This window comes from Charadrius vociferus, unplaced genomic scaffold (genome assembly GCF_000708025.1).
Source record: "Charadrius vociferus isolate BGI_N301 unplaced genomic scaffold, ASM70802v2 scaffold90, whole genome shotgun sequence".
Lineage (NCBI taxonomy): Eukaryota > Metazoa > Chordata > Aves > Charadriiformes > Charadriidae > Charadrius > Charadrius vociferus.
The window spans coordinates 5650420-5667280 of record NW_009647222.1 but is presented as its reverse complement, the minus strand read 5'-3'; the positions used below and the strand labels follow the sequence as shown (position 1 = coordinate 5667280).

At 37.4% G+C, this 16861-nt stretch overlaps 1 protein-coding gene across 1 annotated transcript; it reads right to left on the bottom strand.

The window, feature by feature from the left end:
• Window positions 1–329: 329 nt before the first annotated feature.
• PYROXD1 (pyridine nucleotide-disulphide oxidoreductase domain 1) lies at window positions 330–13348 on the bottom strand. Its single transcript, XM_009879665.1, has 11 exons — window positions 13269–13348; window positions 11219–11338; window positions 9700–9828; window positions 7797–7870; window positions 6061–6221; window positions 5593–5693; window positions 4174–4303; window positions 3129–3241; window positions 1883–2005; window positions 1453–1590; window positions 330–923 (listed from the first exon to the last, which is right to left on the bottom strand). The coding sequence occupies exons 1-11, from the start codon at window positions 13341–13343 to the stop codon at window positions 675–677; spliced, it is 1413 nt and encodes a 470-aa protein (XP_009877967.1). The 5' UTR covers window positions 13344–13348; the 3' UTR covers window positions 330–674.
• Between the last annotated feature and the right edge of the window lie 3513 nt (window positions 13349–16861).

Here is a 16861-nt window from a genome sequence, read left to right as displayed (position 1 = left end):
AACAGGAGTCTTGAAACCTGTGGCAAGTACTCACAGGTCTGAGCAGTGGAGGAATGGCAACACACCGCGTGACTGCCTTGTAAATGTTCACCTGAGCAAGTGGTTTTAGGAAGCAAGGGCTTTCCCACCCTAGCCAATACGCACACCGCCCAAGTCCGGAGGTGGCCTTAGGTAAGGCAGCAGCACCACATCAAGGGTGGCTTCCTGGTTGAGATGAGGAACACACATGGCAGTAAGCCATAGGGAAACTGGGCTCTGGTAACCATGGCAGGTGAATTACGCATGGTTCAGGGAAGAAGAGAGCTATGAGGCAGGCACCCAATTTAACATGTTTTATTTACTTTTTAAAAGTGAAGGCTGCCTTGCGTTCAAGTGAATGCAGTGCAAGGGAACAGCACAGTGAAGCCCACTTTTTATGACTGTTCTAACCCTGTTCTCATACGCTCATCTGATGTAGACAAAAACTCTTTGCCAACATTAATAAACTTGGTTTTGTTGCTGCATTTCTACACAGATTAATTTCATTTGCTGGTCAGTATTTTGACAAGATCTATACAAAATCTTTGTAAGGCATTGCATTTATCCCTCATTTCTCATAATCCCAAGGAAGCAGTTTTATAAGACATATTAATCAGTGTCAAAACTTTATATACAAAATGGAAATGGGTTTTTGTTCAATCAAAATAATCTTCTATATCTATATCTGGATTCAGGAGATCTTCACCGTAGGCTGAAAGATCCATTTGATTTAAAATTAAGTTTTCAAAGGTTTCTTCCAAGTCCGTTTCACCAATCAGCACAGCTCCCATCATTCGGCCGTTCTGCATCACTACTTTAACGTACTCTTGTCCCTTGGTACATCTCAGCATCAGTTCATGGTCTAAACCCAAGCCCTGAGCATTGTATTTTCCCAAAACCACCACCTAAGCGAAGGGGGAAAGAAAAAAAAAAAAAAAAGCAGCACTCAAAATCATTGCAGTAGCTCTTAGCATTTCTGCTGATAACAGTTCTAAGCTTCAAAAGACTGATGTGAACAGGGAAGTATTTGTCCCTAGGGAACCTCCCCCCTTCATTGGCTTTCAAACCCACAACAGAATTAAAAATCTTCACCTTGAAATACCATACACAAAATGCAATAATGAACCAGTTACCATGCTGAACTGTATTGAATTTATTCATGATCAGAACCTTAATGAAATGGAATATAGACAGAGATGCAAAGTAGACCACTGTCGCTCACCAATTAAAATTTGTAACATATCTGTAAGGAACTTTGCCCTCGTCAGTTTCAGCATTTGAAGTTAGTATGAATGGAGAAAATCTAAACCAAGATTAAATATTATATAGAGAAAACTGTTTCATCAATATTAAAGCATCTGCTCGGCACTGCCAAATGAATATAAAGCAAGGAATGTGTGTGTTACTCAGCGGTTGAAGACTATTAGACTTTACCTTGTAATTGAAAAATTTTGTAACGTGAGCAAATAGTTCAAAGCTGAAATCCAGATCAATAGATTCTCCCAAAGTATCTGCTGCCATGCATTTTGCTGCATACCATCCCATCTGCCTAGCCTGAGTCCACAGTCTCATCTAAAAGAAAAACAAAAAGATTTAAAAACACAGATAAATGTCACTGTGTAATGACCGACACTCACTGTCTCATTGATGCATACTACATATTTCATTGTCGTCAGAAAGCCCAAACAGCTTGGCTTTCAGCCATTGAGATAAAATTATCTGTCATCAACACACCCAGGATTATCTACTTGTTCACTGGTTTCCGCTTCAACTGAACTCTCTTTTCTCCCATCTGTGTAATAGTGTGTAATTTACTTTGTAGATTAGACTGCTGCTGAGCGCACAATCGTATGATTTGATTTACCTGATGCCACACCGGACTAGGTTCCCACGACGCCGTGCAGATATCCCCAGCTGCATATATATCTGGTAGGGATGTGTGCATGTGTTTATCTACTTTAAGACCTCCATCTTCACCTACAGCAAACTAAAGTATTTGTACAGATCAGCAGTAAGAAAAATAATAATTTAAACTAAGTAATTGAACATCATCCATGTTAAGCAGTCATCTCATTTGTTAATTTTTAATGGCAGACTCCTAAAAATCCACAGGGGTGTTTTAGCTGCTGCCAAGCAGCACTTATACCGCCTCGCGGCCTTTTTTTCTCATGCTGCCCCGCCGGCGGTAAGGCTGGGGGTGCACAAGAAGTTGGGAGGGGACCCAGCTGGGGCAGCTGACCCCCACTGACCAAAGGGATACCCCAAGCCATACAAAGTCCTACTTGGAGGAAGGGGGGACATTCGTAATTATGGCGCTTGTCTTCCCAAGTAACCATTATGCATGATAAGCGCTGCGTTCCTGGACATGGCTAAACACCTCCCTGCTGATGGGAAATAGTGAATGAATTCCTTGTTTTGCTTTGCCTCAACTGTCTTTATCTCAACCTATGAGTTTTCTCACTTTTAACCCTTCCGACTCTTCTCCCACCCCACTGGGGGAGTGAGCGAGCTGCTGAGCTGCCGGCTGGGGTTAAGCCAGACACCCAGCAGAGACAGAATGACCTCAAGGCCTGAAAATTCACATGGCAGCAACACGCACTGTAATCATCATCCACGTTTGGATGCTGATTCAAAGTGTGACTTCCCTTGATGAATATGAACACCTTTATAGCTCGGTTTCCTAGATTAAAATTATTGGAAATAACTGCTTCCTTCCCAGAAGAAAATTTTAGGATTTGTAAGATAAGAATATGGTGCAGAACTAACACAAAAATTATTCTAAATTTTTGCCATATCAAACAATTCTACAAATGCTTTTTTCTCTTTGTATGGGCTCAATCTTAACAGTGCATATTGCATATATACTGTGTATCCGTACATATCATAAGTAGCAATATAATAACCCAAGAACGCTAATGAAATTAATTTTTATCATGTTAGCTATTTCCGCTATCAACAATTTTGCAATGCTGTACAACATTCAAAAACCCTTATCAATGTTTCATGTTAGAAGCATAAACTAGCTGAAAAAGCTTATTTCACCTTACTTAAAAAAAAAAAAAAACCACAACAAAACCAGCTTAAACTTCAAAAGAAATCAGTATACTTACATTATTGCCATCAAGAAATGGTTTAACATTTGGCACAACTCCAGTTGCACTGACAATGAAATCACATCCATAAATTTTTCCATTAGTTAATTCCACATATACAGGCCATAGCACTGAAAAAGGGGAAAATTTTGCCCTGAGAATGTAACCAACAGAAGTTATTTTATTAACTATGTCTTATAATAAGACATGAAATAAAAAGAAGGGGGAAAAAAAAAAGTCTTTTGAGGTATCTAACTGATTACGTAGGGAAAAATAAAAATATAATACATTACCAAAAAAAAACAAACAAACAAACCACAACACCAAAAAGAGATATCACCTGCAACGTTTCTTACCTCCACTCAGGGCTAGAAAAAAATGAGATTCTGGAGCTTAACTCCAAGTCCTACTATTAACCCTCTCTGGAATTTTCCTACTTCAAAGCCTTCATCAGTAAAGGAAAAATACTGTATCCTGCCACTGCTTCAGATGCATGGGATATTCTCTGAAGTATGCAATTGCCAAATATTCTTTTACATATAAATTTACAGATGCACAGGAAATGCCTCAAAAGCAAAAATAATGTCAGAGACTTGACTTCCTAGAAACTTATGCTGAAAGTAACTGGCTATTAAAATAGTATTTTAAATATTAATTTTCACTTAGTGGCATTTATAGGTATAATTATTCATGAAACAAATGATATTTTCTTCTTTCTTTGAAGAATTACATCAGTTTTGACACTAAATGTTTTTTGCTTCTCTTTTAACTACATTATTAATATATGACTTTATTAGACTTACAAGGAGGAAATATTCTGCACACAGGATTTAAGTGACTTTGTGGAAAAAGGGTCTGATCCATAACATTTTGTAATTCAATTGTATTCCATAAATCAAATTCTTAACTACTATCAATTGCTAGAGCTCCATTTAATTTATGGAAATAGAGCATTCTTTTTTCCCCGAATCTCTTATTTGCTCTAAAACAGCAACCAAGATCAAACATGCTCCAGCACTGCTTTATCTTCAACATGTTACTTCTAATCAACACTGGCACCTACCCTCATCTGGTTCCACATTTTTCTCTTCCTTAGGAAAAGTCAAAGAAGTCCGTTGCAGTTGTATAAATTCTTGCTGTAAGTGTATTTTCTTTACTTCACATAGTATTTCAATATGTACTTTATGAGAAAACTAAAGAAAGATTGACAAAATTGTAAACATAATGATTAGCAATAACAGTATTTTTATAGCAAGTACACCTTAATCTAAATTGACATTACCAAACTGAAAAAAACCCTGTATATCCTGTCCTAAAGCACAACACATTAGCTGAGTTCTCACACTTTTTCCTTTTCTGGCACAGATCTAACCACAGCAAATGGCAATTCACCTACTTTTTCAGCAGATCTCTGACATTCCTTGAAATTTCATGACAATTTATATTTTTCTGGCATAGCAGAAAACATATTCAAGTTCCCCTGAATTTACAGGAAAAGAATTCAGAACTTATCAGGACAGAAAAGTAATGTCATCTTTTCTGTCTTCCAAATCCTTAATTTTCCTATGATGAATGAACTTATTGTTATCGGAATTTAATGTTTGAAATACTGTAAAAAAGAAAAAAATTATTATATCCTGTTTCATCAACATCTGTTTCAATCACTTGCTCTTATTCTGAGCTTGAGACAGAATTTGGAAAGTTACCTGTTTCTCTGAAGTATTTTGTGGATTCGGGCCTTGAACGGTTTAATTCTCCATTACACAAACATGTTTCCACAGCCTTTAATAGCCCAAACACCACCAATTAATCTGCTGATTACCCTAAACATCCCTTAGTTGGTATTGTAAAGCCATTTCTGGTGGAATCTATGACTGATCACCTTTGAAAGACATTTTTTTTTAAATGGATGTAACAGATGCAAACACCTAACAGCTAAGAAATTAGTAAATAAAAACCTGATTAAAAAAAAAATATGAAATGTGATGATTTTTACTTTATTTCAAACATGAAACTCTTCACAATGCTCATGTCCACTACTGATTTCACATTTCATTATTTGCTGTGACAGGAGATTGATGTTCCCTGTACCTCTGTACAAATCCTACTGTCCTATTTTTTACAGAAGACAATGTATGTATGGCAGCTAAAATCAGGACAACAGAGGCACCACTGCTTTTGGTCAAAGCTAGGATTGACACTGGTCCTGCAGAAACATGCAAACCAACATTTATATTTCAATCTGAAGAGCAAATTGCTGAAACCATGCCAGTGGATCTGGTAAGCCACCTTCTCCTTCAAGCAGAAAATTACTTTATTTATGTTAGCAGTTTCCTGTTTAATTCTGACAGAACAGAAGAATCAGTTCAAGCACATTTCATTTTTATTTTTCTAATAATCCTTAATGTGACATTTCACATTCTGTCATCTTTACCCGCTTAAAGCAACAGTTAAACAAACGTAAGCAAGATTATGACCATACCTCTTTAGTCCCTTTAAGATGTAAGCCCTCATGCCAATCGGGGCCTAAGGCACTGCCCAGTTTGTCAGATGCTGCTATAGGTCTTTCTTTTTCCTCAATTCCTGAAGGAAAGAGATGAAGAATGTCAGATTTAGTGTGCATACTTCACTGTCTGCAGAATTCAGAACAAGAATTCTCAATTAAGAGAAATAGGATCTGGTTGCCAGAAGGGAAGACAAAAAAGTGCAACGTCCCAATACACATTAATTTGCAGGCAAATCAGACTCCAAGTCAGTATTTTTAACACCTTTCAATTTTACGCCTTTCATTACTTCACTCATCTCCAAAACAACCATGCTGCTGTTAGGCACCTGCATGGACCCGTAACAGTCAAACAGACCCCAGATGGCCTGTTAAATTAACTGATTGTAGGACTATCTTTAATATTAAATGCTGCTGCTGCAGTGTTAGGAGACTAAAACACCGTACCTTCCGTTGTATACTTGGTTCTTTTACATTCGATTGGAGTCTCTCGTTTTTCAGCAGTTAGCTTTGGAATGAGAAATTCAGCTGCTCCTGCATCAAAAAAAGTGTTCCCAATGGCTTTGTCTTTGATAGCCCAGATTACTTCGCAGCCTTGAATTTCATACCTGTGGACATTTAAACAATAAAGTGACCAACAAGGAAAAAAGGATCCAACTCTTAGCAACACAACTAGAAGTGTGCCAGGTTTCATTCCAGAAGCTAGAAACAGGGGATCCAAGACTCCTTCTAAATATTTACATAAGGAACACATAAAAAAAAACCAAAAACCACCACCACTCTTCAAGTTGACAGGTCATAGTTTCTCAGCAGCACAACCTCAACTGAAGCAGGGCAGGGGGTGAGGGGAGGCAGATCAAATTTATAATAGTAATACTTAGTATTTCCTGCTCCCCACAATGGAAAAAAAATGTGCATTTTTGCCAGACTGCCACTGCTAAGAACAGGAATTTGGATCTTGTTTGTATTACCTGGAACATGAACTGGTAGAGACACACAGAGGAAAAATTTAATGAAAGTGAAAAAGTGGTTCCCTGCCACACAAAACAAGACTATATAATTGCATACTACAGATGTTGAACTGGCAATGTTCACTCCCAGCCCGGAAGTCCAACCGTATCCTGGGCTGCATCTAAAGAAGCATTGCCAGCAGGTAAGGGAGGTGATTCTGCCACTCAGTAGTAGTATGCTCTTGTGAGACCCCAGCTGGAATATTGCGTCCAGCTCTGGAGCCCTCAACATAAGAAGGACATGGACCTGTTGTAGCAGGTCCAGAGGAGGGCCACTAAGATGATCAGAGGGTTGGAGCACCTCTCCTCCTATGAGGACAGGCTGAGAGAGTTGGGGTTGTTCAGCCTGGAGAAGAGAGACTTTATAGCAGCCTTCCAGTATCTGAAGGGGGCCTACAAGAAGGCTGGAGAGGGACTTTTTACAACAGCATGTATGACAGGATGAGGGGTAATGGCTTCAAACTGGAAGAGGATAGATTTAGAATGGATATTAGGAAAAAAATTTTCACTATGAGGGTGGTGAGACACTGGAACAAATTGCCCAGGGAAGTTGTGGAGGTCCCATCCTCAAGGGATGTTCAAGGCCAGGCTGGATGGGGCTTTGAGCAACCTGGTCTAGTGGGAAGTGTGCCTGCGTACGGCAGGGGGTTGGAACTAGATGATCTTCAAGGTCCCTTCCAACCTAAACCATTCTATGATTCTATGTTTCTGTAATCTAGCAGACTGCAGGACCACATGGTTCAATATCCTACCTGTGACAAAGGCCATGTCAAATACTTGAAAAGCTTTATCAACTTAAATTAGGCTGGGTGCAAGATAAGCTGCCTCTCTATTCCTTGTTATATCTTCTGTCTCCAGAAGTCAGACAAGTTTTATAACTCGGCTGTTGCCCTTAATAGTCTTAACAGAAATCTCCGTTGATGCCAAACCAGAATAACCCCTGTATACACTTAATATCTGTGTCAAAGCTTCTGCTGAAGCTTGCTGAATTTTATGTCACAGTAAGCTCCACTATACTGTGAAAAAAATATTGTAATTGATTATGCTACTAAATGCTTTAAGAGTTATAATTTTGTAAGTCAACCTTCTCCCAAACTCATGCACATTAGATTTAGCATGGAATTGTTAAAGATTATTTGCATATTCATCTTTAAAACTTAGTCATTTACTTACACTAATTCAAGTGCAATGCCACCGTTTCCTACCACTACTATTCTCTCAGCTTGAGCCAAATTCTTCTGAAAAGCCTGCATTAAGAAAGAAAAAGTCAATTACAACTTAGATTGTATGATCTAAGATTAATCACCGATCAATTACATACATATTTTCAATATTTTCTTGCTCTCTTAGTCTTTTTATTTTGATTTTCTCAACCACTGATACACATGTACTTATGCTAAGATCTGTTACAGAAGCTAATGAAACCTGTGAAGTTCTATCACATTAAGGGATGAATTTATTGATACAGCCTTACAAGTCTCAAATTGAGACAGGGAAAGTAAAACAATTAAATTTAAGCCAATTTGACAGAGCCCTTAATAGAATCCAACAGACTTTTCTGTCCTAGGGACCATTAGCATTGTGATACACGTTAATCCAGTTTTATCACTTGCATAACTTTCACTGTAATTTGCATAACATTAAAAAGGCAAAGATACAGAAAATTAAGATTTAAGAATTCCTGATCAAAAATCAGGAATTTAAAAAATAATTTGTAGCACATCAAAGAACCAATTTTATTTGTGCAAAAAAACTTTCAGAAAGAAACAAGTCTCCAAATCCAACTTAGGAGTGAGAGAAATAAAAACATATAGCCCAGACTATTTTTTCAGATCATAATATAACCACTTCAAGTATCTTCTTTCAAACAAATCAAGAATCACAACTATGGGACCAACTACTGCAATTACACAAAAATCTGTTCATCCAAGCTTCCAGTATCAGAGAACCTGAACTGTAGAAGACCATGAAAACTGCAGTTCTTTAATCCCTTCAGAGAAGGAAACTGAAGTTGTATCAGAGGGGACTAGTGAATGCAACCAGTCACCATTAAAAAAAACCCAACCCAAAACCAGAAACAAGTATTTTTGGTCTCATTCAAAGCTCAACATCAGTTTTGATAAATGATTGCTCAGTCTACTGTTTCCCACAGTGCCTACCAGTGGATGCACTGGGAAGACCATCAGAAGACAAGCAGCATGTGACAACGTTATCCTGGAACACCCTCATAGGTTCCAGACCTCACTGGTGCCACTCAGGTGGCAGCTTTCTTTACAATTTACACAAGATAAATTTATCAATGACTGTCTTTATGTGATTTTTTTCTTCCCTCCTCTTCTCTTTTTTTTTTTTTTTGTTCTTTTCTTAAACTCAGGTAAATTTTTATTATTCAGACCAAACAACAATTTCATAGTTTCACTTCAGTTTGCTTGAAAAAGTAACTCCTTTTTTATTCTCAACATCAAACTTCATTTGATGAATTACAGTTCTTATGTTATGGAGAAGCAGTGCTCACTTTCACCTTGTCTCCTCTAATTCTAAAGAGCTGTAGCAGCGAAACCTCACTTTCTACTTCCAAGCTGAAGTTTTAGTCTATTAAGTCATGCCTCACGTGAAAATTTTTCCCACATCTTTGACTATAACTTACTTTTCTGTACAATGAGGAAAGGCTACAGTAGAACTAGAAAAGGTGTTCTTCCATAGCTTTTCACTGTAAGAATTAGCCCTTTGTACCCTGTACCAGATACACCTTCTCAGGGAAGTTTCTACTGCTGCCTGCTTCCTGTTTATATTTTCAAATTGGCTTCTGCCTGGAGGGTAAAAGAATACCATTTATTCTAAATTATCATGTTAGAAATATTGCCTATGAGCTATCTATAAACTTAATAAATTTAGTTATCAATTAATTTATTTAATGGTATTTTAAGGCTATTTCTCTGCTACTGAAAGTGTTCCTATTTAAGGATATAGAATAACCAACATCATATGTTTCTCCATTTCATTCCACAATCATGTTTAGTATTCTGCATCCAAAGCAAGAATATATTCTATACTGCTAAATCCAAAACACATTTACCTGTGCACTGTCTGTATCTCGGATTCCTAACACATATGGGTTTCCTTCAAAAATTAATTTTGGTTTTGCTCCAGCACACAGGCAAAGTTTTTCATACATATATTCCTCCCCATCTTCAGTGACAATTTTCTGTTAAAAATTAAGAAAAAAGAAAAAACAATGGGAGACATCTAAGAGAACATCAGGTGGTTTGTTTTTTTTTCCCCTTAATGTCATAGTATTTTGCAGATACTAAAAGCTGTAACTGGCTCCTTAAAGAGCAAGCCTTCATACCCGCATTGATTGTGTTATTTATTTGCATTACACTCACCACAGACTTACAAGCCCAAATATATGACATTATATGACGGATAAAATGGAAAGTGTACACAGTGCACTCAAAGAAAGATGAAATATAAAAGATGACCACTTGGTGGCACTCTGTACTCACTAGCTGTGCTAAAAGAATCGATTTTTTACAGGACAATGTCCCCCCACACCACTAACTGATGTAGACCTATGCGCTATAGAATCTCATTCAAAACATTCCAACCACCTGTGTTAACTGGACACAGGCTGGAATACAGTTTAGAAAGGTTGCAAATTCTGTTCTTCACTAAAGAAAAGGGCTAGGCACCGAACAAGCTACATCATTCTGCAACAAGCAATACTTAAAATTTAGTATTTTATGACCTTATTTGTTGTTTTCCAAACTATAAGCTAAATAGTTTACAGTGGGTTTTGCACAAAGAGTTTTTAAAGGTTTTTGGAAAACAGAGGCAAAAGATCCTCCAAAACCATGTACATGAAATATATTGTAATAATGACACAAGAATATAATTTGATTCAGAATATTAGCAAATTATAATCTAACTGGAATGATATCTGTGTGACTTAAAATGAGCAAAACCAGCTTTGGATCTGAATGTGAGTTTCTGATAAATGCTGAAGTGAAAAACAACGTGGTGAGCTGACACAGACGCTAACAAAGATCTGCATGTGCTGTACGCTGCTCATACTTGCAACATTTCCTGCTAAACAGAAAAGGTGGAAATGTTGGTTCTTTCAAGAATTATTGGGGTTTTTTTTTATCATAAGTTGTAAATATTTTGGTCTCTGTAGCAACAAGCAGTAATTCAGCAATTACAGAGATCTCTGATCAAGTGTTCCAGAAATTGACACCTATATTGACATACAGTATTGGTTTCATTGACTGGTTTCCCTGCTATGCCAATCAGGTATTCAATGCAGTATTTCTATGGTGTCAAAGATTTAAATGTAAAAGATATGGTTTCTTAATTAACAAGTAATTTTTGAAAAACAATTATGTCCCCTCTATGTATTTCTACTTGAACAACAGTGTAAGTGATAAGTCAAAGTTAGGAAGTATTTAATTGTAATTTTGGTAACTTAACACTTTAATAACCAGAATGTTCTTCAACAGAATTTCAGACCTAAAATGTTCACCTGTTGCTTAGATTTTTATTTATAAGCAATTTGAAAACCCACATAAAAGTAAAAGAGGAAAACATTAGCTTACATGGTCATCGCTTTTCAACTGTTTTACTCCAGACTGTATAACTTTAATATTGGGATATCGTTTTTCTAATAGAGAACTTGGTTGCTCTTCTACATCAAATTCCTCAAGTGTTTTGGAGACCTGTATAAAGAGAGGTATTTAAAAATATGAATCATTTATCTATCTCTTTTTCTAAAGCTTGTAACAAAACGTATTATGTTCATTTCCAGTAAAGAAGTCACAACATAAAGCCCATATTGTCTCAAAACATGTTACCATGTTACTGCTAAAAGTTCCTTTTTATATACAGAATCTTTTCATGCCTATTCCTGGTAAAGAGTCAAATTAATACAAAGAATTTTAATTCTAAAGCTAGAGACTACGCAAAAATGGAGAACCCTGATGGCTGCTCCAACTGCTATAATGTTTTATTCCATAAATAGACTACATTATAAGAGTTGTTAACACTGCTTTTTAAATTACCTGATGCAATGTTAAGACCCTGTTTTTCTGTTTGTTATAACATTGATAAAATATCTCAACAATGTTCTCCTATGCAAGCATCTTCCACTCCTCTGCATTTTGGAAATTATTTTTTTTGTCAAAATAGATTGAAGAGTTATAGAAACACTTCTGTCTGGAATACATATTTTTATTCTATTTAAAAAAAAAAATCTGGTGACATTTTCTTTAAAAACCTAATGATTCAAAACCCTCTTGTTGCAGGTAGCTGGTCCTTATGTCAGGAAAACTGCCAGGAAAGACACGGACCTGTTGTTCAGCTTGTAAGCAGGACATATAAGACAAGTGTTTAGGCAAAACAGATTCAAAATCACCTCAAAGTATTTGCTCAGTTAGCATCTCATCCATAGTCACTATCTGGTATTTCAGAGGCTTGCGAGGGAGGGAGGAGTGGGAGAACTTGGAAAACAGTCAAGTTTATTATGTTGATTTTTTTTTTTTTTTTCCCCCCCAAAAGGGATCAGCTGCATGGGAACCTCCAGGCCTTCTACTTTATAGAATACTCAAAAGAGTCTGGATCATAGGTAGGAACCAGAAGCCGTGCCATGCTTGCAATTCAGAGAGAAATTAAGATGCTCAGGTCCAAAACTTAGATGCTGCTGCCTTCAAACACTGTTTAGCTATTTCCTTATTCTCCAGATACTGAAAACTTCTGCCAATGCGAATTACAGACTTCTGCAATGTGTAAATGTCTTTCCTGGGTCCTCATGATCCTACTGTGAGCACTCTCAAGCTCAGAAGATATTCTTAAGTTGGGTGTTACTCTGCCAGTCTCACACAGAGCTCTCAGTCTCTCATCTATGTTCCGAGTATCCCATTAGCCCTGGACAAAAACCACAGTGCGAAAAGGAAGAGATACTTACAGACAACTACAGCCACTAAATGCAAAGAAATGCTGTTCAAATGTCTCTGTGCTTGATTTTCCCCCTGTAGTGATCTGAATTAGGCATTCATACACCAGGAAGAATTATGTTAAAACTGGCCTGTCAGATAAACTGCAGAGTCACCTTTCTTTACTTGTCATGAGATACACCTAGCCTCTAATGAAGGAGTAATGAATACGGAATGCCAGGTAGAAGCCCAGCTGTAGGTGTCTTAACTTCCAACTTCTTAGTGGCTGGCAGCTTTGCATCCTGAATTCTGCACAATCCAGTCCCCAACTCTTCCCATGTCCTATGGCAGAGTTTCAAGTTCCCTCAGAGTGGGAAAAAGAACAGTGCTTTCCAAGATCTGAGTATCTCTGCAAAAGTAGCTTAATGAACCTCTAGCCAAAAAAAAGAACTCATGTATGGATTTTATTTGCTTTTCCAACCAGCAGGAAAGAGGTCATTAAATCATCAGCTGCTGCAGACATAAATAAAATTGAAGGCAAATTCACAGAAGGCTATCCCTTTTTATAATTCTATACATCCCTTCTATATCATTCTATAATGCCTTCTTATAATTCTATATAACTCTATAATTTAGAACCAGGATTAGGTTCTAAATTACCTGTACATACACAAACTTCTGAAGAGGTCCTTACCATAAGAAAAATTAAGCCTCTTACCTGTTTGAAATTCGTTACAGCTTTTATAACTGGAGAAGCTGTCATTAAAAAAATGTCTTCTGATGGGAATTCCATAGCCAGCTTGTAAAGAAACAGAAATCACGATGAGTGAAGAGAGTCATCAATACATTTTGACTTTAAAACAATAAAATTAATGGTGAAAAGTAGTATGTGTTACTACATTGCTTTAGTCTTGTAGAACCCTACTGGATAGACACTACTTCAAGATTATGGAAGGATAACAACAACTGAAATTAACAGAATCTGGAGACCTAAGACTTTAATTCATTCACACACAAATATATCTTCAAGAACTGCAGCCACAGTATAAATGACTACTCAAAAGACTATTTTCACACTATTCTAAAGGCCAACTGCAGGAACAGACTACGATCACATGATTTCTGGAGACACTCACTACTTCAAGATTATGGAAGGATAACAACAACTGAAATTAACAGAATCTGGAGACCTAAGACTTTAATTCATTCACACACAAATATATCTTCAAGAACTGCAGCCACAGTATAAATGACTACTCAAAAGACTATTTTCACACTATTCTAAAGGCCAACTGCAGGAACAGACTACGATCACATGATTTCTGGAGACACTCAGTTGCTGGACATACTTTTTTTTTTTAATTGCATAGCAGTGACTAATTGTTCACAGATGTCACTCTGACAGAGGAAATGCTGATTCCTATTGGCTATTTAAAATGTTATTTAGTACACTGATAAATGGATTATCACCTTCAGAGTGCTATTAAGCAATACAAGACTTTTACAGGCCCCAAGCCAAAGTGAAGAGTTCCCATTTCAAATGTGCATTGCTCTGCCACAGAAAATAAATCAGCTCTGTCAAGTATAAACCACTCATTTCTGAGGTACAGAGAAAATCCAGGGTTCTTTACCATCAGCATTCTACAGATGAACAGAAAAGTTGTGTAAGCCACCAAGAAGCACATTTCATGCTGTAAATGAACAACTGAGCTATCAAGGGACTAGCATGTATTCTTGTACCTCAGACAGGAGCAACCTAACATAGTAATCTGAAGGTGAAGGTGGTGAAACTTTGTTGCCAGCTTCAGGGAGATTCACATGGTCAATACAGTTGGCAAATGCAAACGAATTTAATGAGGCTATGTAAAACTTAATGTAATCCACACTTCACAGCATTAATCCCTAACACGTTTCACATGTATTGTAGCTGTATACTTTCTATTGGCAGACAACAGGAAAAAAGGTTGACATGTAACACACTGCGCTGCAGCAGCTGCTCCCAGCTGTATCTAATAAGCCTCAGAAAAAAATACAGAATGAGCATGATCATGTTCAGTATCTTTATTAAAGAGAGATAACGGGATTCAGCACACCCTCAACAAATTTACATGTAATACCAAGCTGAGTGGTGCAGTCAATTAGTCAGAGGGAAGAGATGCCTCCAGAGGGACCGTGGCAGGCTTGAGAAGTAGGCCCATGTGAACCTCATGAAGTTTAACAAGGCCAAGTGCAAAGTCCTGCACCTGGTTGGGGTAATCAACATTATCAGTACAGACTGGGGGATGAATGGATTAAGAACAGCCTTGCAGAGAAGGACTTGAGGATACCAGTTGATGAAAAATTAGAGAAGGGCTGTCAACACGTGCTTGCAGCCCAGAAAGCCAACTGTATCCTGGGCTGAATAAAAAGAAGTGTAGGCAGCAGGTCAGGGGATTCCACCTGGAGTACTGTGTCCAGCTCTGGAGCCCCCAGCACAGGAAAGACACGGACCTGTTAGAGCAGGTCCAGAGTAGGGCCACAATCAATGGCCAGAGGGCTGGAGCACCTCTCCTATGAGGACAGGCTGAGAGAGCTGGGGCTGTTCAGCCTGGAGAAGAGAAGACTCCAGGGAGACCTTATTGTGGCCTTTAAGTACATAAAGGGGCCTTAAAAGAAAGATGGAGGGACACTTTTTACAAAGGCCTATAGTGACAGGATAAGGGCTAACAGATTTTAACTGAAAGAGGGTGGATTTAAATTAGATATTAGGAAGAAATTCTTTCCTGTGAGGGTGGTGAGACACTGGAACAGGTTGCACAGAGAAGTTGTGGATGCCCCATCCCTGGAATTGTTCAAGGCCAGGCTGGATGGGGCTTTGAGCAACCTGATCTGCTGGGAAGATGGTGGAACATGGAGCAGGGGCTTGGAACTAGATGATCTTCAAGGTCCCTTCCAACTCAAACCATTTGATGATTCTATGTAATCATCATCAGATGTACACTATAACCTAGAATTTTAAGGCTGACATCATGTACTTTGCATTACTTACACATGCTCAAATGCTTAGCCCTGCTCTCTTATTAGGATATAACAGTTATTTAAAACTTTTGTTCAGTATTATTAAGGTTATTGCATTTCTTTACCTTTTGAAATACTAAAATTAGAAATTTAATAGAATAGATATATAGATAGAATATTAGGTTTATCCATGCACATGGAAATGTGTAAGTCATCACAACCCAGAAAGAAATGTTGCAATATAAGCATAGGAGGCAGAAATTATCTAAATAATGCAACATTATGTGACTGAGAAAATAAATCTAACTCAGGCTTTTAAGGAAAAATCAGCTTTTAAAACATTTTGTCAGAATATTTCAAGATGCACTCAAAAAGTAACTAATGCTATGTGAATTTTTTGAGACAGACCTGATGCAATGATTATCCTCAGACAAGGCAAGTCGTCTCCTCAGAGAAGTCTGAACTACAAGGCATCATATAATGCATATCCAAAATGCAATATGATGGACAAGTTGTTTATTGCCACTATGCTCCACAGAATTGTACTTGCTCAAAACCAGGACTGAGAAAAACTGTGTTCAATCTTCCTCTTTTATTTAAAGCATGCCGTCAGCTATGGATGTACAACACAGAAATCCTTCTAGAACACACAGTGCCACATTTAATGGACTTGGTGAATTAAAACATATGCTAGAAGACCACTAATACTCACTGCTAACTGAGCTTCCTGCAGTACTAAGAGATGAGAAAAAGCAGCAAGCTTCTGTCACCACATAACAATCTGATTTGGATTTTCCATGAAAAAAAATAATGGCAAGGGAAAGGAAAGAGCATAAGAAAAGAGGTGTGAATTAGAGCAGTAAGTGGCACTCTTTGTGAGCTTTGGAAGAAAATAAAGCCCAAACTCTGTGGCATTAATACAGCACAAAGCATTCTCAAGAAAATAATAAATTTCGGTCCCTTTTCTAGCAATCTTAAAGACTATACACATCCAATATATATTGGAAATAACTGCATTGTGAAACAGAGGATCATTGCAATTAGATGCAATTTTAAATTACTTCCAGGAAAACAAAGTCTCTGGGAATATTAAATATTGACCCAAATCTTATTCTTGCAAGCAAATAAGGATACACAAAAGCCTTAATTATGTGAACAATTTAATCAACTTTTAAGGCATTACTTATATCAATATAGCATTTCAGTGTCCGTAGTACCAGAGCCCACATTAACCATGAACAAAAGGAAAAAACCCTCAAACTAATAAGCTGTAGAAACAAACCAATTCCATAAAGATGGAGAACAGTATCAATA

What these genes read in the sequence shown, in the direction of transcription:
- PYROXD1 (XM_009879665.1), bottom strand. Translation starts at nt 13,343, where the DNA reads ATGGAATTCCCATCAGAAGACATTTTTTTAATGACAGCTTCTCCAGTT. An exon ending in AACCAAGTATACAACGGAAG is followed by an intron (nt 5,694 to 6,060) that starts GTACGGTGTTTT and finishes TCTTTCCTTCAG; the next exon opens with GAATTGAGGAAAAAGAAAGA. An exon ending in ATCTTAAAGGGACTAAAGAG is followed by an intron (nt 4,304 to 5,592) that starts GTATGGTCATAA and finishes ATCTTTCTTTAG; the next exon opens with TTTTCTCATAAAGTACATAT.